This window comes from Etheostoma spectabile, unplaced genomic scaffold (assembly GCF_008692095.1).
Source record: "Etheostoma spectabile isolate EspeVRDwgs_2016 unplaced genomic scaffold, UIUC_Espe_1.0 scaffold00019447, whole genome shotgun sequence".
Classification (NCBI taxonomy): Eukaryota; Metazoa; Chordata; class Actinopteri; order Perciformes; family Percidae; genus Etheostoma; species Etheostoma spectabile.
The window spans coordinates 13,117-36,205 of record NW_022604912.1 but is presented as its reverse complement, the minus strand read 5'-3'; the positions used below and the strand labels follow the sequence as shown (position 1 = coordinate 36,205).

At 39.4% G+C, this 23,089-nt stretch overlaps 2 protein-coding genes and 1 pseudogene across 3 annotated transcripts; 2 read left to right on the top strand and 1 right to left on the bottom strand.

Annotated features, from left to right (window-relative positions):
• On the bottom strand, nucleotides 1-5,770 carry LOC116684680 (uncharacterized). 2 transcript variants are annotated; one of them, XM_032510159.1, is made up of 4 exons: nucleotides 5,694-5,770; nucleotides 4,750-4,838; nucleotides 1,201-3,020; nucleotides 1-779 (listed from the first exon to the last, which is right to left on the bottom strand). In XM_032510159.1, the coding sequence occupies exon 3, from the start codon at nucleotides 2,862-2,864 to the stop codon at nucleotides 1,203-1,205; it is 1,662 nt and encodes a 553-aa protein (XP_032366050.1). In that variant the 5' UTR covers nucleotides 2,865-3,020; nucleotides 4,750-4,838; nucleotides 5,694-5,770; the 3' UTR covers nucleotides 1-779; nucleotides 1,201-1,202. The 2 variants fall into 2 exon arrangements, with proteins under 2 accessions (XP_032366050.1, XP_032366049.1); XM_032510158.1 differs by having other exon boundaries at nucleotides 1-3,020.
• Nucleotides 5,771-6,402: 632 nt separating this feature from the next.
• LOC116684679 (uncharacterized) lies at nucleotides 6,403-14,056 on the top strand. The gene is made up of 3 exons (XM_032510156.1): nucleotides 6,403-6,541; nucleotides 10,066-10,175; nucleotides 10,288-14,056. Exons 2-3 carry the CDS (start codon nucleotides 10,079-10,081, stop codon nucleotides 13,995-13,997), a joined length of 3,807 nt encoding a protein of 1,268 aa, XP_032366047.1. The 5' UTR covers nucleotides 6,403-6,541; nucleotides 10,066-10,078; the 3' UTR covers nucleotides 13,998-14,056.
• Nucleotides 14,057-20,220: 6,164 nt separating this feature from the next.
• On the top strand, nucleotides 20,221-22,457 carry LOC116684681 (neoverrucotoxin subunit alpha-like; annotated as a pseudogene).
• Nucleotides 22,458-23,089: the final 632 nt, after the last annotated feature.

Here is a 23,089-nt window from a genome sequence, read left to right as displayed (position 1 = left end):
CATTTATACAACACACATTTTATTTGTTTGTCATTTAACATTGTCTCCATTATTCAGTAGGAGCCAGTTTATTACTACAGGACAATGATGTGCAATTCAATACACGTTTGTAAAAAAAAAAGAGCTATTTTTCAAATTTCAAAGAAACTGAAGAGCAGACAACAAATCTTTGTAACTTTAGAAGAAGTTAATATCCTTTTTTAAAACAGTGTTGGATACTGTAAACTAATTGCAGTGGAGACATATGTAAACATTTAAGAAATTATATAAATGATAATAAAATATAAAAAATGAACATCACATTTTCAGTGTTCAGGTTGTGGTCACACTAAAAGATGTATTGGCACACATTCATCTATGTGGTTGTTTTTGGGAAACAGCACATGCAGATATGGCATGAATACATTTGCAGGAATACGTTTTTACAAAAACACCAGATTTTATCTTAGACAAATTCATACTTTAGATTTCCTTAGTCAAATTACTTTTAATCTCAGGCTTAGTAACAAGACACATGTTCTGCTTCTGGTCTTGTGACTAAACTCAGATTTCACTCATTCAATAAGTATGTCAGTGTACTTTGGAAGAGTATTTGGCTTAATGTCTGGCTGAACAAGATCACATTTTACAACACACAAAAAATGTTAAACATTAAAATAACCCATGCATGTCCTTCAGTAGCTGTCTGATTAGAGCTCAGGTAACATGATCCCAAATGGAAAGTATACAGATAGCACAGCGCACAGTTTGGAGTGTCCTGTCACAGTATAAGCTTTTTTACGTTATTTAACCCCACTTTGTCATTGCAAACTCGTCATATACAGTATTGACATTTTCAGGAACTCTTGTCACTTTTAGCCTTCAAACTATGCTGCTTCACTAGGACTGCAATTTTAAACACAGTAGAAATTAAACCTTTTTGTGAGTTAAAGAAAGTTAAACCATTAGTTTGTGAGCACAATAAAACTCAAGGTCCCACGAGCCAGGGTAATCTCTTTTAAATTATATTGTCGTATCATGGTATTTTCTTGGAAATAGGCGTTAGAAAAAGTGTTGGTCCCGCCTGGGCTTTTGATCAGCATCACTCACTATCCTGCCTTGTCTGTTTTTATATACACGTCAGAATGGGTCTGGTCTTTGTTTTGATGGGATGTGTTCAGGTCTTGGTTTAGGTCTCGGTCGGCACATTGCCTGATTTCTCCCTAGGTTAAAGATTCCTGACGACGGAGGGGTGTCTCTCCTCTGGCTGCTTTAGCCAATAACTCTGCTTTATCTCTCATTTCTATCAAGGACTCAACACGTTGCTTCCAGCCTGGCTTGGCCTCAGCTTTCTCTCCCTCAATAAGCATGTCAATGTAGTCTGTGGTGGAGAGAGGATCTGGCTTCAGTGCTATCTCTTTAAGTCTGTTTAAGCACTGAGAAGACTTCTTCATCAGTGCCACCACTGTAGCCTGCACCTGATCATAGTCCTCCTTCAGCTTATCAACCAATTCCTCAACAGTCATTTTAGCCTTTGTGGCATTTTGGTACTTTTCTTTCAGCTCCTGCACTGTTCGTTTTTCCTGAACATCCTGATAGTCCCATCTGTACTTCTGATTGTAATGGACATTCCAATAACATTTATTTGGACACTGAGTACAGTATCCATTTGGTCCCATTGCACCACAATTTGCTTTATCTGCATCATTTGGTATTACACATTTTCTGTGACAGGTGAATTGGCACTGCTGACAGTTGGTGATGTAATTTCCAGATCCGGAAATATCTATTTGAACCGGCTTTTTGATGTTGACATAAAACTCAAAGTTCTCATTTCTGCTGATCTCTCCCTCGTGCTCTTTTAGTTGTTCAGTTGTCTCTTTTATCTCCTCAAGCTTGGCTAACCCAACCTTAACCTGCTTCTGCACATTCTCAACTGAATTCTCAAGCTGCTTTCTTTCTCTGAGGACGTCTTTTGTCATTTTTAAGCTTTTGGTTTCTATGATATTTAAAGCAACAAAGAACCTCTTCATGCTTTTTGTTCCCATGTTCCAAAACATCTGATCAAAGCCTCCTTCCTCTTCTTCATCCTCACTCATACTCCCTGCTGCAGATGATTTGTTGTCTGCAAACAACGCTGAGTTATTGAATTTGAAGTGAACCGGCAGTCCGTTTTTTGTTTTGGGACATGGGACACCTGAAGCATTAATGGCCTCTAGAACTGGTGGTTGCTGGCCGTCTGCAAATGTCACCAGAACCCGGATGTTTTCTGCCACATCTTTGCCAAAGATCGAGAGCACAGAATCAAACACGTATTTCTGTGATGGTGTGAGTCGTGCTAAAGCAGCCTGAGCTACGAAACACACAGCGTCAATTTCACTGACACCACAATCGGCAGAGAAGAGATTACGTAGCTGTTCTGTGATCATCTGGTCTCTTTGTATGCCTCTTGTATCTCCAAAGCCTGGAGTGTCAACGATGGTCAGTGAGCAATCTATTTCAAAGCCTTCCTGATAGTTGAGTTTGTACACAGTGACTTCAGAAGTCTGGCTTTCAGATTGGGATTTCAACTGACCCTCATCAACGAGTTTAAACCGATAGGAATCCTCCCATTTGACTCCCAGAATGTAATTGATGATCCCGTTGATGAGAGTTGACTTCCCGGCCCCAGTTGCTCCGAGAACCATTATGGTGCGATTAGTTTTAGGGTTAAGTTTTGACTCTTTACCAAAACTGAATCGCTTGCACCCATTGACATTGATTTCTTCTTTTTTCAGGGGAACTACATAAACAGGGAGGGGCCCTGTCTTGGGTTTTAGCAATGTGCTTTTTTCTTTACAAGCATCAGCAAGCCGTTTGGGGCTTTTTGAAAAAAGTGTCAACATTTTAAGGTGCTAAATTTACACTCAGGATGACCAAGACCAACCCTCTGAGGAGGAAGTAACTAGTTCTAATAATCAGAAAATCTTTAAGGCTCCAAGTCAGTGCAGTAAGGGGGTAGGTCTGTGTCTTCTGATCTGGAAGTTTACTCAGGTCCAAATCTGCAAAAGATGAAAAATAAAAGCACAGAATACAACTGGACACACAGATGACATGGGGGGTTCTACTGATCAGAACCTGGATGTGAATGTAGATCAATGTTGAGAAATGTTTTTGTTTTGTTTTGCCTATTGCTCCGAGAGCAACGTTGCATGCGAATGAAACATATAGTTTAAGCCTAATAAACTTCCCCCAACTTTAGGAGCAAGTATGAAGCGGTTATTGGAATATCATGCACTATGGATGATTCGGCCATTTTTATAGCTAGAACATTAGCTAGTAGTAGTGGAAAATGTCATTTCACTAAGATGTCACGTGGGTTAGACCACCGGACATCCAAATCTGTAACTCTGCAATGATTCGAAATAACAGGAAGAAATTTGGCTGATAGGAGGAGGTTAACATGCTCTGTGGTCTGATAGGAGGAGGGTAACATGCTCTATGGTCTGATAGGAGGAGGTTAACATGCTCTGTGGTCTGATAGGAGGAGGTTAACATGCTCTATGGTCTGATAGGAGGAGGTTAACATGCTCTGTTGTCTGATAGGAGGAGGGTAACATGCTCTGTGGTCTGATAGGAGGAGGTTAACATGCTCTATGGTCTGATAGGAGGAGGTTAACATGCTCTGTGGTCTGATAGGAGGAGGTTAACATGCTCTGTTGTCTGATAGGAGGAGGGTAACATGCTCTATGGTCTGATAGGAGGAGGTTAACATGCTCTATGGTCTGATAGGAGGAGGGTAACATGCTCTATGGTCTGATAGGAGGAGGGTAACATGCTCTGTGGTCTGATAGGAGGAGGTTAACATGCTCTATGGTCTGATAGGAGGAGGTTAACATGCTCTATGTTTTCACCTGAGGAAGTCTACCATAATCGCACTCGGAGAAAACTGGAAGGTTTCATCTGCCCCGCGTTTCAATCGTCCCTGCTCTCCTCTGCTAATGTCAAGAAGCAATATTAATGGAAATTGTTAAAATTATGTTGTGGAATATTTTCCATTATAGCACGTTATGGGACTATCTGTAAGGTGAATTGACAAATTCAAGTCAGCAGTTAGTAACAGCTTAACACTTGCTTAACCCAAATATTTAGTACTGGACTGCATTTGTACTTGTAGGATATCTCTTCATAAAAAAGTAATTGTCTTTTAACACATGGGAGGTAAAGAATTTTAACATATACGGTTTTAAGGGGAAATAAACTCAGGTAAAGAGAATCTGCTAGAGGGCAGGTTAGACCGTTGAGCTTGTTGCCATAGGAACTGACTCTGAGTTTTGGGTTTCACAAAGACAGTTCAGCCAAACCCCAAAATCACCCAGCACTGAGTTTTCACTAAACCTGCTTTGTGAAATGGGGCGCACAGTATCACCTAGAAAGATAAAAGTTGCAGAAGGTATTTTTTTTTTTTTTTAGGTTTTAAGACAATATTTCTGCATGTATGTTGATACCATTATTTTTTTGTTTCTTTAAGCCTGCTGCTTGGATCTGTTTTGTTTTTCTTTTGTGAGTTGTGCAGAATATATGGAAGGCAATGTCATTTTAATATAAGAAAATGATCAACTCAGACCTTTTTCCTAGCAGAAATGTTGACTTAAAGCATGCACAGGTGTTAAAACTAACATTAACAATCACTCTGTTGCTCACTTGTTACGGGGCAATTGGATCAAAAGAGCGACTCCGATTTGCTGCAGTGATTTTATTTTTATTTTACCCGTGTGATATGAAACTCACCTGTGGCAGCGATGAAAGCAGAGATGTTTCCTGTTTCCTGTACGGGACTCTCACACCATAGCCAGGGTTTCCATGGGCTCATAAAAAGTCTAAAAGTTCAAAATCAAAATTTTAGGCTTAAAAAGTCTTAAGGTCTTAAATGTTTAAAATTACTAAGTTATTTTAAAAGGGTCTTAATTTCCCTACATCTACGTAACACTACCTCCTCATCCTGTTAATGCTCATTGAAAGTTTTTTTCGTTCTGTAGTTCTTTTTATTCTGTAGTTCTTTCTTTTGCTCATCACTTCAGTCTAATTTTAAAACGTTTTATTAACTTTGCAGTAACTGTTATGTCTGTATTTATAATACACACATACACACTTATGCATATACACAATATATTTTACATAATATACTTTTGTCAGGTAGAAGTCTTGGATTTATTTTATTCATTAAGGTCTTAAAAAGGTCTTAAAGTCAGTTACATGATGGGCCACCACAGCGTGACGTGGGGTTGTGTTTCCCTAAAAGTTGAGTTGGTCTCAACTTTTCACCACAGCTGGGTCCTGCTATCTCCTTCGGAGTGTCCCCCCTATTGGGGGAACCAATACCAAAATTTGAACAACTCTATTTGAATACTGAATAACATCTGGCATCAGTGACTGCTACCCAAACATGTTGAAAATCATGTTTGCCCTCCTTCAATTACGATTATCTATATTTCATCAGTATGATGGTTACCATGCTTTTATCCAGTCATCATGGGCCAAAACCTTTTTTTAAAAATTTTTTTACAGCATGCAAAAAACAATTTCTGCAAAACTCAATCAGTGCATTTGTTATATACTTGTTCAAGATCGACTTATATAAACAAATCATTCTAATAATGAAATAAATTCATACAATTATTGTAGTACAACTAATACACTATCACAACAATAACAGATAAAAAGTGTGGACTTACAACTCAGTGGGTTCAGCAAGACGGCGCTCAGTTTATCTCAGGAAGAGAGCAGGAGTTCTGACTTTGTTCACTCTTCTGCTCACTTTTTATATTCAGCCAAAAGTCAGGCCCACTATCAACCCCCCCCACACTTACAGAAAATGAGACCATTTCCCAGAAACACCTCCATAATACTGAAAGCAAAAGTATCTTCTGCATCTTTTCACTCAATGATATTAGACACATGCTTATAATTCATTTCAAAACCTAATACTAAAAATCAAAATGTAAAAATACTCAAAACTTAAAAATATGTAGCGAATTAGCACAAAGTCCTAGTTAAAGTTAATGCAATCCTTTGATTTAGCATTGCCAAGTTTAACTTTAAAGTAGTTTTTTATTTAGCAAAGTTGAGTTGGAAACAAAGTTCATAGTGAATGCATCTTTTGACATGGCTTCATTAAGTTAATCATTAAATAATCCACTTTAGGCATAACACATAAGCACGCATTTGAGATGTCTAAAGCTATCTGTGAATATATAATTAAATCAGTTAATCCTATCACCAGAGGTCTGGGATAAACAGGGACATAAACCAAATTCACAACAAGTCAGGCCATTTCCCAGAAACCCACTACCTAAACCTGAAAGTGAAAGAAAATCACTGCAGTGATTGTTTAATCATTAACAAGTTGATTATCAGAGCACAGCTTTATGCCCCCTGGCAGGCCACGCCATTTCTGGGAAATCAGCCTGATTCTCCTCTGTGCCGCCCCCTGTTACTGAATAAAGATCCAGGGGAGTTTCTCTCAGACTATATAACGTCTGGAACTAGAGCCGTGCCTCAGATGATCTCACACACCTTCACTGTAAGTACATCCCTTCTCTTTTGTTATTGTGCTGTTGCGTGCCCCAGTTCTGCTGGGGAGGACGAGTCCTGCAGTCTCTCATTGCTTAACCTGTGCCCGTGGATATGATTTTATATGGTGAAAAGGTTTATGACGCGTATTAAAACCGATGAGAGGGGCTTTGTTCAGTTTTTATAGAATGGATTGTAACAGATTTACAAGTTTAGAAATCCACCTTTTGCTTTTTTTAATAAAGCATTTGACTATTGATTGATAAAGGTTTGCAGAGTGTATTATGTGTAAGTATGTTAATATTGTTGATTAGTAAAATAATTACTAATAATCAACACAAAAGAAACACATGGTTGTTAAATGTCACTTTTTATAATGAAAAAATTCTAAAATAGATACCAAATACTAAAGAAATTACATGTTTAGTTAGTCATTGATTTTGCAAGATTTTTATGAGCTACGAAGGTTAGATGTTTATTAACCTTCAGACAATCATTGTTTTTAAACTTGATATCATACAAACTCCTGAAGGAATAATGCAGATTTTTTTTAAGTGGATGTTTGAGCTACTTCTCCATAGTCAGTGTATTAGCTTCAGTAGATGTAGATGTGAGGAGTCCTCACATAGAAGCTTAGGCATGTACTGCTGTGCACTGGGGAAGCAGTGAAACACATTTTAGACCCCTAAAAACATCTATCAGTTGATGTACCGCTTTATTTTGTAGATATCAGTGTTGTTATGCCCACTCTGTCTCCCTATGCAAAGGTTCTTCATACTCTGGCTCATAAAGATTTCCTCTTCTCTCCACTGAGAACAGCATGTTGTCATTGATGTCACAATCACTCAATTTTGATTTTCTTGTAGGTGTTTAGGCCATAAACAGCCTGACCCAAACAGCTGTTCTGCGTTGTAATACAGTCACACTTATGCATTAGATGCGTAACAAAACAGATTTGGAGTTATTTATGAGTTCTCACTAAAATAATATGATAATGTTTTCTTGTCACAGCACAGCAGGATCATCAAAACATGTTAAAGTTCTGATTAAAAAAAAGTATAATAATACAAACCTAAGATATAAACAAAAACACTAACACTGGTGGACAGACAACGCAACGCCATCCCTAACTGGGACGTTGTAGAGCGTCCTCTGGTGGACAGACTATGCAACGCCATCACTAACAGGGACGTTGTAGAGCGTCCTCTGGTGGACAGACTATGCAACACCACCACTAACAGGGACGTTGTAGAGCGTCCTCTGGTGGACAGACTATGCAACGCCATCACTAACAGGGACGTTGTAGAGCGTCCTCTGGTGGACAGACTATGCAACGCCATCACTAACAGGGACGTTGTAGAGCGTCCTCTGGTGGACAGACTATGCAACGCCATCACTAACAGGGACGTTGTAGAGCGTCCTCTGGTGGACAGACTATGCAACGCCATCACTAACAGGGACGTTGTAGAGCGTCCTCTGGTGGACAGACTATGCAACACCAATGCTCATAACATGGTTAACAGTTCGTGTTTATTTTTTAAATATTCATTTATCGGAATTATTTTTGTCATAAAGGATTCTGGTGAATGAATATTTAAAAATTATTTTATTTGGACCTAAGCACTGAATTGCAAGAAACCTATTGTTTTTGTAAGGATTACATTCTCTCTCATTTTTTAGGGTCTCAGCATACGGGAAAACTCACAAAACCTTGCATACATGTCAGCCCTATGAAAAAGGTTCTGTAGTGATTGGTCTCTAGCGTTGCCAGAGGGCTTCATAGTGCCCCTTAAGGTGTGCCCTGAATTCAAAAAAACTTCCCTTAGTGCACTTACAGACAGTACACTTCGCGCACTACGTACTGTCTTACATAGTGCGTAAATTTTGACAGAAGAGTCTTGTCTCAAATCGCGCACTTCCATGTGCACTTACCGGAAATGACGATCACGTTTCATCCCTTCTTCTTCTTCTTCTTCTTCTGTAAAATTGTGAATTTCACCAAGGGGAGAGCATTCCAGTGTGCTATTGTGTTTTGCAAAAAATAATCCTTGCTTTGTTTTTGATATTTAAAAAAAATGAATGTGTTTTTATTTGCTCCGTGTCACGCCAGGATGACGACTGCGACACCGCCGTCAAGTCACCCCCCCCCCCCCCCACTAGCTGAAAACAGTACACATAACTGTATTGTATAATATTCGTTCTTGTTAGTGCAGTCTTTTAAATTTATTAATTATACCTATACTTTGCAGTCCTCTCATATATATATATATATATATATATATATATACTTGTTTCTGCTCTAAAAATAAGTAACATTAATATTCATTCATTCATAACGTTACTGTTCATTTTAATGCTCAACTGTTTCATGAGAAAATCTTTGTAGCCCAGAGATAAGACTGTTATAGTGAAGCATTAACCTTACAACTTACCTAATAGACAAAACATCATTACTATTTTTATATAAAGTTGTATTTTTGTTCTAAATGGTCTTCATACAGTGACAATACAACAGTGAAAGCAAAGACCTGATATTTAAATAGATTCCATTCCTTTATATTCATTATATGCTTGCTACAGTCATGCAACGTGTAATGCAAAAGATAACAAAGTTAAATACTTTTAATATTATTTTATTTTATAAATGTGTGGAAAGTGTCCATCGATCTACACTCAACTTTCTGGCCGTTTTGAGTACACCATCCGGGTACTTAAGTGCACTTAATTTGACCGCAATTCGACAATGTGAACGCACTGTGTACTAAAATAGTTAGTATTTAGTACAGAAGTGCGCGATTTGAGACACAGCCAATATTCATGTTGTTAGCTCAGGTAAATACTAGTAAACTTATCTAGGAATAGCATGAGGTTCTCCTTTTTTTCAGAAAAGCGCAGAAATTTTAAAATACATCAATATGGAAGTTTTTTAAGGAAGGGGAGCCGGTTGGGTCACACAGACAGACGCACACACACAGATAGTACTCAAGGAACTGCAGCAAAATAAATCTTTGGCTTTGCCGTGTCTGACTGCCGCGCAAATGCACTACCGCAAAGATTGGCCTCTGCTAGTACCCCAGTTCATCTCTGCTTGCAGCTTTATTTATTATTATTATTTTTTTAATCGGCCATTATAAATGCCTATATTGATAGATTGGAAAAAGATTAATATTCGCCTGCTGATATATCGGTCGGGCTCTATTATGCTATGAATGAAGTTCTACAGATTACAAAAAGTAGTGCCAAACAAAAGGGTTTTAAAATATGTTTAGTAGATGCCTCCATCTACAGCAGTGCATTGCTGCTTCTCCATATTGGGTCCAAACTACTTTAGCTACACTGACTGTGGAGAACTACCGCAATTACATTTCAAAAGATCCAAACTATCCCTTAAATTGGCATCCTAAAGTGTTCACCAAAAAGCAACATGTTCGATTTACTCTTGACTTCAGAATAACTTGTCTTTGTTAAAGAAATTATGCAAGATGTGAGAAAAGCTGATGAGCCGTAATCTAACATACTTTCTTTTTTTTCTAGTCTAGACTAATTGATGGCTGAAACCAGCAGAACGATAGAGGTGGCCGCGCTCGGCCGGCCATTCAGCCTCGGGATGCTGTACGACTGCCGCCAAGATTCACTCGTCCCTGGTAAGGATCCACATGTACAGACAGTAAATGGAAATGAATGACAAAACTCTAAACCAAGCTTATATCATGCACTAAAAGACAGTATAACTTCCTTTTAATTCTTTTCTGGCAGGCATGACACTGTGGGACTGTGATGACTTGGAAAAAAATACAGGAGAAAGACCACAACACAACAGTGAATTTGAGATAGTTGCTTCTGAATCAATTGAGGATAAATCCTCAGCGCTAACAGTTGAAGCCTCTCTAAAAGCAAGTTTTTTAGGGGGACTGGTAGAGGTTGAAGGATCGGCCAAATACCTGAATGATCATAAGACATCCAAAAATCAGGCCAGAGTAACTCTGAAGTACAAAGCTACCACAAAGTTCCAGGAACTGTCGATGAATCATCTTGGAAGAGACAAAGTGAAGCATCCGTATGTCTTTGACAAAGGATTAGCAACACATGTGGTCACAGGTGTCCTTTATGGGGCCCAAGCCTTCTTTGTCTTTGACCGGGAGGTGTCTGAGAAGGAAGATCATCAAGACATTCAGGGCAACTTGAAGGTGATTATAAAGAAGATTCCCTGCTTTGCGATTGAGGGTGAAGGTTCGCTGAAAATGGAAGACAAGGACAAAGAACATGTTGACAAATTCTCCTGCAGATTCTTTGGAGACTTCTCCCTTCAGAAACCTCCTACAACCTTTCAGGATGCAGTAGAAGTCTACCAAAGCCTCCCAAAATTGTTGGGAGCCAACGGAGAAAACGCCGTACCAATGAAGGTCTGGCTGTTGCCCCTGACAAGTTTAGATTCTAATGCTGCCAAACTTGTCCGTCAGATAAGTATAAGATTAGTTCAAGAGTCACAGAATGTCCTGGAGGATGTCGGTGAGGTGGAAATGAGGTGCAATGATGCACTGAGGACCACCACTGCACAGCAGTTCCCACAGATTGGCAAAAAGATTAAAAGTTTTAAAGAAATGTCCTGTGAGTTCAAGCTAGAATTCCAACGAACCTTGGCAAAAAAACTACCGTCAATCCGAGGAGGAGGAGAAGAGGAGGCTGGGCTCGCAGAGATCCTGAAGAAGAGACATTCTTCTCCTTTCAACAGCAAAAACCTGCACGAGTGGATGGACTGTAGAGAGAGAGAAATCTCCATGTTAAAGTCTTTCACCAACATGATGACCAACACCAAGATTGTCCCTTCTCCAAATGGTCTTCATGAGGAAATTCTTAGTGCTAAACATGCTGTGTGTTTTGTTTTCACCTCACTAGGAAGTGATGAACCGTACCTCTCAGCTTTATCAAACTACTTAAGGCAAACACCAGAAGACTCTCAAGGTGCACATACCCAAGATGTAGAGAAGGAACAATGGTACCTTTTAAAAAATGTAGCTGACTCATTGCGGAAGAAAGCAAAGCTCTTCAGTGACTTTGCAGAGGCCAACAAGGAGGACAAGACCATTAAGTTCCTGACAGTAGGTTCAACAAATGACTCACACAAAGGTTCAAGCATCTACCTTTATGAAGATGGCTTTTCTGTCAGTGAGAACTTTGAGCCGCCATCAAAGCCTGAAACAGTGGCAGTAAGTGCTATAAACCACAACAGTGTGACGCTGAAGATCTCTCCACCCAGATATGGAGCAGAGGACATCACCTCCTACTCTGTGGAGTACTGTGTGAGTGGAGAGGATGGATGGAAACAGAAGACAGCATCAAAAGCTGAAGAAGTCACAGTGAATGATCTGAGTCCTAACACAGAGTATATGTTCAGATGTAGAGCAGTGACCTCAGCAGGTGTTGGGCCAGCCAATGAGGTCCCTGGTTCCACTAAAACTTTACCTTGCAGCCCTCCTGGAAAACCTGAAGTTGAACCAAATTCAAGTGAGATATCAGTTAGCTGGGAGAAACCTAATGAGCTTGGACAAGATGTCCACATTTTGAGCTACATTGTGGAGTTTGCCAAAACAAGCAATGGGATGAAAGAGGAAGATCTCCAATGGAACGACATGATGGCAGGAGCTGAAAAGGCGATCATATCAGGGCTTCAGTCAGGGACAGAATATGTTGTCAGGGTCAGATGTGATTGTGGTGTAGCAGGCAGAAGCAAAGAAAGCATCTCTGTTAATGTCCGCACAACAAAACGTGAATTTGCACGTCTTGCCGATTTTCTCAAACATATTAGCAAGAAAATAAATTCTGAATCTCCATCAGTTTACAAACTGCCTTTGGAAGAAGAAGATATGGATGTCGATGGATGCCGGAGGTATAACCTGGGCAAAGAAAGCATGAGACAAAATCGCACAATAATGCTTCTCGGAGCAACTGGGTCAGGAAAGTCCACTCTTATCAATGGAATGATCAACTACATCGTTGGTATAGAGTGGAAGGACGATTTCAGATTTCAATTAATCAAGGAGGATCAGACGAGATCCCAATCTGAAAGTCAGACATCTGAAGCCACAGTGTACAAAATCAACTACCAAGAGGGGTTTAAAGTCCCCTTCTCTCTGACCATTGTGGACACACCAGGGTTTGGGGACACAAGAGGAATAGGCAGAGACAGGGAGATCACAGAGCAAATCAGGAGGCTTTTTACCTCTGCTAATGGGGTAAGTGAGATTGACGCTGTGTGTTTTGTTACCCAGGCCTCTCTTGCACGGCTCACAGCAACGCAACGATATGTGTTTGACTCGGTGCTCTCCATTTTTGGCAAAGATGTGGCAGAGAACATTCAGATGCTGGTGACGTTTGCAGATGGCAAGCAGCCGCCGGTTCTGGAGGCTATAAGCGCCTCTGGGGTTCCATGTCCAAAAAATGATATAGGGCTTCCAGTTCACTTCAAGTTCAACAACTCTGCAGTGTTTGCAGATAACAGAAGCAGCAGTGACAGGGCCTGTGATGGGGAATCTGATGAGGATGATGCCAACTTTGACGAAATGTTTTGGAACATGGGTGCCAAAAGTATGGAGAGGTTCTTCACTGCTTTGAAAAAAATAACAACCAAAAGCTTGCTCATGACCCAAGAGGTTTTAAAAGAGCGAAAGCATCTTGAAACAGCAGTTGAAGGTTTGCAGCCGCAAGTTAAAGCTGGATTAGCAAAACTTGAAGAAATAAGGACAACCAAAGAAAAGATTAAAGAGCATGAAACAGCCATGATTTCAAATGAAAACTTTGAGATTGAGGTGGACGTGATTAAGCCGGTCAAAAAACAGCTCACAAAGAAAGGAGAGTACATTACCAACTGCCAGAAATGTTCAATAACATGCCACTATCCGTGTGCGATAGCAGACGACGACCAAAAACATGGCTGTGCATCAATGGATAGGACAGGGATGTGCACTGTCTGCCCTGGAAAATGCATCTGGAATGTGCATTTCAACCAAACATACAGCTGGGAGTATGTTAAAGTAAAAGAGAAGCAGACACTGCTGGAGCTAAAAGACAAGTACAAAAAAGCTACACAAGAAAAGATGAGTGTTCAGGACTTGATTGAGAGGCAAGAGGAGGAGATTGTTCACCTTCAAGACATGATCGTGTCCCTCATGGATCAGTCGGCTCAGTCGATAACTCGTCTGCAAGAGATCGCCCTGAGGCCTAACCCTCTGACCACTCCAGAGTACATCGACATGCTGATTGAGGGAGAAAAGTCGGAGGCGAAAGAAGGTTACACGGCGCGAATTCAGTCTTTGGAGGCAATGAAGGAAAAGGCAAAAATCATCTCCAGAGTAGCTAAACGAGACAAACTCACAAAAACAGAAGAAGAATTGTCTGAAGAAAAACAGGAGAGAAAAGAAAAGAAAGGTTGGTTCAAGAGAGCTGCAAATTTCTTTGGATATTATTGAAAAACATGCTCCCTGCTCTCTGTACGGTGTCGACAGATTCATTGATTATATGATTTATGATTATAGTGGAAGCGTAGTTTTAGACCGTCCGCTCCGTGTACGTTACTCGTGCAACGCCGCCGACCCTTTTCTCTTTAGTTAAGCGAACTGATTTGAATTCTCGCTAACTTTTTGTTATTAAAAAGCTTTTTTGTTTTACTTTTTGCCAGATGGTGGCACTAGATTAAATACATTTTTTGTTCGGTTGTAAAGAATGAATTCATTGAATTCTCAAAATTTCGTGACAAAATTTTGTTTTTGATGGCTAAGAATTTAATAGGCCTGTTATAAGTCATGTCTACATAACCTAAATGTTGAAAATGTGAAAATGATGCTTCTTTTCTGACACACCATTTAATAACCTAGATGCTAGAGCATTGATGTGATTAATTGTTGCCAATTTTTCATAAACTATTAAGTACATTGAATATACTCTGATTATATATAAGGAAGTATGATTAAATACATGGTTTTGGGGGTTTTGCGGTCACTGTAATTTTTTCTTTCTTTATAAGAGGTTCATAACAAAGACGATAATGCAATTGATGTTTATTTTTACACAATCAAATTGAAGCTTTGTATCTTTTAGTAGGTTAAAGCTGCTGTTTGTGACGTTCATCTTGTTCTAAATAAACATTGATTTACATATTTCATCTTTTAACATTTGTGCTTTATTTTAAGCCATTATGCATCTGGTGTAGGTTTCTTTAATAGTTATTTCTGGCCCAGTTGTACCTTAAATACTAGAAAAAACATTAAAAAATCATTGAAGTTATGTGATTGAGATGTGAAAATAAATTGATGTTGTTGAAATGTTTCGTTCTCTTTCTATTTCATCAACTAAATTTGTCTATTTATGGTCTTTCCATGAAGAGCAGGTCTAGAATGGGCTCATGTTGTCCTCACGTTGTCCTCATGTCTTCCTTCTCTTTCTATTTCATAAACTATATTTGTCTCTTTTTAGCTCCCCTCTACCCTAATCTTCTCATCTCATCCATTTTTAATCGGCTCACGCTGTTTTATTGCAGGTAATTTGGTATTTCCAGCTCAGGTATAAGTTTCCTATAAGTTAAAGTTTCACTAAGTAAAACTTCTTCTTCTCAGTTTTAATTTCCCCATCAGGGAGCAAACAATCTGTTTTATTAATAGACATTGTAGTCTTTTATTGACTCCTAGATTAGGCCAATGCGGTGGGATCAGGGGAGAATGTGCTTGGACGCGTGATTCAAACATTAGGTATAATTTCCTATAAATTAGGTTTATTGACCATAAATTCCAAAAATAATTGTAAAACTAAAGTAAATAAGTTAGTGTTACGTAGTGATGAAAACGTCAAACACTGAAAAAAAGCTTCAAAGAGAGACAAAAACATCTAAAAAGTTAAAAACATTGATTAAAAGCGTCAACAAAAGTGATGATTTTCATTTGACGGGAAGACAATACAAGGGTTAGATGAAGACAGCCTAGCGCACACAAAGCACAGAGGAAATGAAGCTACTGGGAAATGAATAACTCTTTAAGATGTTCATTAGGTTTCTCTCTCTTTTTAAATAATGTATATGAAGTAAATTAAACCCAATACAAAATATTGTGGACAGGTGAGGAAAGGGCTGCACCTTAACCCTGGTGTTGTCTTCACCTTCGGGACCCACTCGTGGTTTATTTGGGGTTTTAAAAACAATTTTGAGATGCAATTTTCCTTCATAATCTATTAACAAATATCGTCTTTATCTCCATTTCCAACAGCTGAGATAACATCTATGTTCAGGGAATGCATCAGTCTCTACTAGCACACTATTAAACATGGAAGTGGGGTTTTATCATAAGTTATAATTCATGTTAAAAATCCACTATGGAAACAACATAAGTGTCATATCCAGAATAATGTTCTGAGTCAGGAATACATGTTTATCACAGGAAATAAGGAAAGGACGCTGATTTCAGGTAGAAAACATGGAACTTGGACCATTTTTCTTCTTGTAAAAATTTGAAATGGGTCAATTTGACCTGAATATCACACAAGGGTTATATATTCTAAAACTAAATAATTTTACTAAATATTTGCTATTATAACTCCTAATATCCTCCATCCATGGAAAGCTTAAATGTTGTGTTTGTGGTCATTGTGTGCCATCTAGTGTATGAAGAGGGTAACTGTTCATATGCAGTAGCTGCATTATCAGAATCATTTGGGCGATTTGTCTCATATTTACAACCTTCCAACAAGGTGTGGAGCTGCGTGTCTTCTTCCATCTTCATGTGCTCTTAGGTCCTTCAGGGTAATAACCCTTAGAACAACTGTCCAGTTTGTATTTACCTTCACTAAAGAGCTCGTTTTGCCGCTGATAGACTCAGATTAATATTCTACGTGTCTGACAACATGATGGAAAGGGTTTCTAACGAGGTCGACTTTTCTGTTAGAGTTAAATACTTTTTTTAAACATTAAAACATCCGCAAAACCCAAAACATGAAGAACACTTGAAGTGTCCCAATCTGCCAGTAAAGGGTTACCAGGTAAATGTATTTTTAAAGAAGTCATCCATCCCGTTTTATTTTCTTCTTCTATATAGAGCTTGAGTCCCATATGAGGAGCTAAGACTTTGGGTCATAATTAAAAATTAAGCAGAAGGTAAATGTTTAGAAAGTGTCCGTCACCTTCCATTATTATATTATTATTATTATATTATTATTATTAATGTATACATTGGAGGAACTGACAGATTACATTTCACTGAATCTTCATTTTAAATTTCACGTGACAAAGAAAACATTACATGCACATTATACATATATAATATGTTGTATCCTTGAACCTTCTTTCATCTGTACTGGTTCTAAGTTGGGTTCCTTAAAATGCTGCGATGATATTAAAGGGTGACTACTGTTACATTACATTACATAACAGTTGAATGAAACACCTGCAGAACTATTGACATTCCCATCAGTAACCCTGTATTTTGTTTCCTGATAATAGTTTTAATTTTAGTTAACACGCTAAAATATTAGCATTGTCATTGTGAGCAAGTTAGCATGGTGAGGCTAGCAATTAGCTCCAAAACGTCTCAGAAACATGTTTCTGAGAAATCAGCGGCTTTCTTACACCTCCGTCTCGCAATGATTAAATATCAGGTGGAGTTTGTCCCTCAGAGACAAAGATAAAGACCGAAACCCCAGACCAGCCTCAGAGGAGCACACACCTTCTCATGTAAGTACCCTCATGCTTATTCAACATAAGGAGGCTGCAGGTTGACTAATTCTTTAAATTACTTGGTAATGTCATCCATCTTAAGTTCTTTGAACACAGTTAGAATTTGTTTCTTTTTGTTGAATTATTGAATCACAGTGTGCTCTTATTTTTTCAAGTAAAGGAAAAATAAGTGGAGGGAAAACCATGATCAGCACTCATTTAGATGTGTGTGTTTCATGTTTCCATGTAGGCGTATTCACATTAAGCGCCTCTTCTTTATTGGGTTTTATTATGTGGTGTTGCTGGGATGTCCAGGGTTAGCAGAGTGGAGCGGGGGGGGGGGGGGGGGGGGGGGGGGTACTAAACGTTCACTTTTAAGCTCAGCTCACAATCGTAGGAATAGCCAATCGCTGTTGACCCCTGGGACTGACGGGAACAACGATCTCTGACGTTGGTCCGGTACTGAGCGAGATCGCTGCAGTCAACAGCGGAGAAACAAGCTGCAACGTGAGTAAACTCATGTTGTCCTTGGGTGAAATTTGACCCATTTTAGTATAAAAAAACAAAAAACAAAATGGGCCGTCGAAATAAGCTTTGGAACAAAAAAAACTCAAACTTCAAAAAACTTTGGGGAAAACCACCCACAACATTGAAAAAGCGATATGTTGAAAAATGTGACCAAAACGTCTTTTCACGGTTGACGGGAAGACAACACAAGGGTTAATAGGACAGTTGTCCAGTTTGTATTTACCTTCACTAACGTGCTCGAGTGTCTGATAACATTACGGAAAGGTTTTATAAGGAGGTCGACCTTTCTGCTAACTAGTTAAATACTTTTTAAATACATTAAAACAGCCGTGAAACCCACCAGACTCCATGTAAATAAATGTAAAAGTAATGTTAGCATCGTAAAATACACTTCATTCAAAGTTGAAAGAAAACTTAACTTAACCCTTGTGTTGTCTTCCTGTCAACCATTAAAAAAATGTTTTTTCAACAGTATCGCTTTCTCCCAGATTTGTCACTTTCTCAGTGGGTGAGTTTTTAGATATTTTTAATGTTGTAATGGCCCTTTTTTCAACATGAGGGTTAAACTATGAAACACCGTTTTGGGTCGTCTCTTCACTCCTCCAACCATCACAACTTTAGTTTGGTTGAAATATGCACGTAGTTTAGAGATTTACATGTGAAAATATGTTGGCTCTATCCATAATAAAAGTAATGTAACATAAATGGAGTCTGGTGGGTTAGAGATAGCGACTTCAGAGCCGTTTCTGGTTAAACAGAAAGGTCTGAATGAGGTTTTACAGGTCTATCTCTCTAGGGATCCTTTCAATAACGGTGTCAGACACTTGACTTGAGTGATAATCTGAGCCTGTCAGCCAGAAAACGACAACTTTTGTGAAGGTAAATACATGCTGACGATTGCCCAATAACTTCCACTAGAGCTTGTATCGCCAATGCCGACTGCAGTGATCTCGCTTAAAATTGGACCAATGTCAAAGATCGTTGTTCCCATAAGTCATGTAGACACTGAAAGGTTGGACCAGGTTGGACTAAAACGGTAGTTACCCTTTTAATATCATGACAGCATTTTAAGAAACCCAACTTGGAACCAGTACGATGACAAGAAGGTTCAAGAATACAAGAAGTAATTATATCTCTATAATCTGCTTGAAATTTTCTAATCATGTGACCAACGGGCCAGAAAGAGTCGGTGCCTGTCTCAGATTATAACCCCATAACCCTCTTATCTCTGTTCCTGCAGACAGTATTCCTTATCTAGTTACTTATTAAAGGTTATTACCCTGAAGGACCTAAGAGCACATGAAGATGGAAGAAGACATGCAGCTCCACACCTTGTTCCAAGGCTGGAGATGAGAGATAAATCGCCCAATGATTCTGATAATGCAGCTACTGCATATGATCAGTTACCCTCTTCATACACTAGATGGCCGTAGCTATACAGTCGGTTCTGGCCCTCTGAAGCACCACAATGCTGAAAATAAAAGAAAAATGACCACAAAGACACATAATGGAAGGAGTAGGAGACGTTTTACAAGTTCATCCAGGCCTTGTCTCATAATTGTTCCATGGCTGGAGGATATTTGGAGTTATAATAGCAGATATTTATCATTAATATTATTTAGTTTTAGAATATTTAAAGTTGTTTACTTGGCAATTTTTTGGTTTTAGTCCCAAATGTTCCCCATTGGAGTATATTATAAACCTGCAGCTGTCAGTGTTGTGACCACAGACCGTATAAGGTTGGGCCTTGTTACAGTTGCCGAGCTATGATTGGATAATAATGTTTGTGGGAGGGGTTTAGCGAATGGTTATATAAAGTAAATAAAGTGGGCTGGTGTTTTGAATAATTTGTAATAATCATTTGATATACAGTATGCTGACTTTAATACACAACCTTCTCCTTAATTATTACAACTGAATGTCTCTGCTTCACGCCACACTTGATGTTCACTAAGCCCCTCCCACAAACATTATTATCCAATCATAGCTCGGCAACTGTAACAAGTCCCAACCTTATACAGGCTGTGGTTACCACACTTCCCAAACCAGGGGCACGTTTGGAAACTTTTTAATTGGGAAAGATTTTACAACTCAAAAGTTAAAGTCCAGGTTCTCAGCAAAAAAACCATGCACAATTACTGTTTATTCATGAAATCAATGATTGCATCAATGAAATGAATAAATATTTATTTAAATTTATTTTTAGTTGTATTGGGTCTTGTTGGTAGGGGACTATGGTAAGGGGAGCACCGGGGGGGTCCATGTCACCCCTACACCTGCTCCATGTCCTTCTGTGGTGCTGTAGTAAGAACTACTAGCGTTCTACCTTAGTACTGGATGCTGTTAGAGTTTAGGCTAACGTTAGCAGTACCCTCAGCCACAATTACGTTATGTGCCAAACACATCGGTTAATACTGAAACTAACAGCCTTTGTCTCAGTAGGATCCCTTTCCTGCTGCTGGTTTAACTCAACGGATAAAGTGGATCTGAGGGTCCATTGTTGTGACCTTCCTCTTCAACTACAGAAACAACTTCTTCCTGCACAAAATGTTCTAAAACCAAACATTTAAACAGGTGAGCTTTCGGGATTAAACAGCAATAACTTCATTAACAGGATTAATTACAAAACACTTGTTGCTGCTAGTTACTGATCAGATAGGGTTAACAGTAATAATAAATAAAGCTGCAAGCTTGGAAAGGCCCTCGCATCTGCGGGTTTACTGGCGTATGCCAGGCCTTACGACCGTGCATTTGTGTGACACTCGACACTGAAAACTGTGAATGAAAAGGGGAATCTATGCAAGGGTCAATGATACTAACATGAGTACCTTAACAGTTCAAGTTATAAAAAGAAAATACGTAAAGTTTCTTTGTTGAACATGTGGCACAATGGAGAATTAAAGACGGGGGGTGTGCATTCATTTAGCGTTTTCCCTTTTTTATTTCTTGATGTATAGAAGTCTATTTACTGACATTGTACCTGTACAGTACATTTAAACTGGACCTTTTTTTTGAATTGGCAGCAGGTTTTTTATCTGTTTGCTGTGAATATTTAAGGTGGTTGGATATTATAAGAGAAGTGAATCAACAAGCTGTTGTCCATTCTGTCCAGTTCAAACTGAGCGATGGACTCTAAAGCCAACAAGACGATGGAGGTGGCGGCACTCGGTCGGCCGTTTGGTCTCGGGATGTTGTACGACTGCCGCGAAGACTCACTCGTCCCCGGTGAGAATACTTAATGCAAAACATCACAACCACACATTAAACACAACAAAACACCAGAACTTGAAGTAGTTGTGCAGCTCTCATTCTTCCCTCTCTGTCACACAGGCAGTGCATGAGCAGAACAGCCAATATCAACGCTCTTTCTTTCTGAAATGACCTGTGATTGGTCAAAGTCTCCCACTAGATTTTGTAAAGGCTAAAAACAGAGCCAAGAGGAGGTGCTGAAAGTCTAGTTTTCTCTCAGACAACTTGAATTACAAATGAGAAATGATGGTCAAATCTTTGCTCAAAAATGCCAAAAATAAAACGTCTACCAAAGCTTTAAGTATTTAAAGGCATATTTAGCAACGTTTTCATCTCAGATCTTTTGATCATTTTAGCAGATCATTCTGTCTTTTAGGATGTAACAACCCGTTCTTCTGTCTGGCCGGTTCTGAAAGCTTAACTTCATTTTTTTGTTTTTTGCAGGAATGACACTGTGGGACCGCGGTGACCTGATGAGTCATATTGGAGAAAGACCACAAAACTACAACGATTTTGAGATAGTTGCATCTGAATCATTGCAGATAAATCTTCAGCACTAAATGTTGAAGCATCGCTGAAGGCCAGTTTTTTAGGTGGACTGGTAGAAGTTGGAGGATCGGCCAAGTACCTGAATGACAGTAAGACTTCCAAAAATCAGGCCAGAGTAACTCTGAAATACAAAGCTACCACAAAGGTCAAGGAACTGTCGATGGATCATCTTGGAAGAGGCAATATGAAGAAGCATCAGTATGTCTTTGATCAAGGATTAGCAACACATGTAGTCACAGCTATTCTTTATGGGGCACAAGCCTTCTTTGTCTTTGACCGGGAGGTGTCTGAGAAGGAAGATCATCAAGACATTCAGGGCAACTTGAAGGTGATGATCAAGAAGATTCCCAGCTTTGCGATTGAGGGTGAAGGTTCGCTGAAAATGGAAGACAAGGACAAAGAACATGTTGACAAATTTCCTGCAGATTCTTTGGAGACTTCTCCCTTCAGAAACCTCCTACAACCTTTCAGGATGCAGTTGAAGTCTACCAAAGTCTCCCAAAATTGTTGGGAGCCAACGGAGAAAACGCCGTACCAATGAAGGTCTGGCTGTTGCCCTGACAAGTTTAGATTCTAATGCTGCCAAACTTGTCCGTCAGATAAGTATAAGATTAGTTCAAGAGTCACAGAGTGTCCTGGAGGACTTCAGTGAACTGGAAATGAGGTGCAATGATGCACTGAGGACCACCACTGCACAGCAGTTCCCACAGATTGGCAACAAGATTAAACATTTAGAGAAATGTGCTCGGAGTTCAGCTGGAATTCCAACGAACTTGGCAAAGAAACTTCCATCAATCCGAGGAGGAGGAGAAGAGGAGGCGGGCTCGCAGAGATCCTGAAGAAGAGACATTCTTCTCCTTTCAACAGCAAAAACCTGCATGAGTGGATGGACTGTAGAGAGAGAGAAATCTACCTTACTGACTTTCACCAACATGATGAAAACACCAAGATCGTCTCATCTCAAACAGACATGTACAAAGAAAGTCTCAGTGCTAAACATGCTGTGTGCTTTGTCTTCACCTCACTAGGAAGTGATGAACCGTACCTCTCAGCTTTATCAAACTACTTAAAACAACACCAGACAAACCTCAGCATGCTCATACTTATGATGTAGAGAAGGAACAATGGTACGCCTCAAAAGAAGTAGCAAAGGAAATGAGGCACAAAGCAAAGCTCTTCAGTGACTTTGCAGAGGCCACAAGGAGAACAAGACCATTAAGTTCCTGACAGTAGGTTCAACAAATGAGACACACAAAGGTTCAAGCATCTACCTTTATGAAGATGGCTTTTCTGTCAGTGAGGACTTTGAGCCGCCATCAAAGCCTGAAACAGTGGCAGTAAGTGATATAAACCACAACAGTGTGACGCTGAAGATCTCTCCACCCAGATTTGGAGCAGAGGACATCACCTCCTACTCTGTGGAGTACTGTGTCAGTGGGAGAGGATGGATGGAAACAGAAGACAGCATCAAAAGCTGAAGAAGTCACAGTGAACGATCTGAGTCCTAACACAGAGTATATGTTCAGATGTAGAGCAGTG

What these genes read in the sequence shown, in the direction of transcription:
- LOC116684680 (XM_032510158.1), bottom strand. Translation starts at nt 2,864, where the DNA reads ATGTTGACACTTTTTTCAAAAAGCCCCAAACGGCTTGCTGATGCTTGT.
- LOC116684679 (XM_032510156.1), top strand. Translation starts at nt 10,079, where the DNA reads ATGGCTGAAACCAGCAGAACGATAGAGGTGGCCGCGCTCGGCCGGCCA. An exon ending in CCAAGATTCACTCGTCCCTG is followed by an intron (nt 10,176 to 10,287) that starts GTAAGGATCCAC and finishes CTTTTCTGGCAG; the next exon opens with GCATGACACTGTGGGACTGT.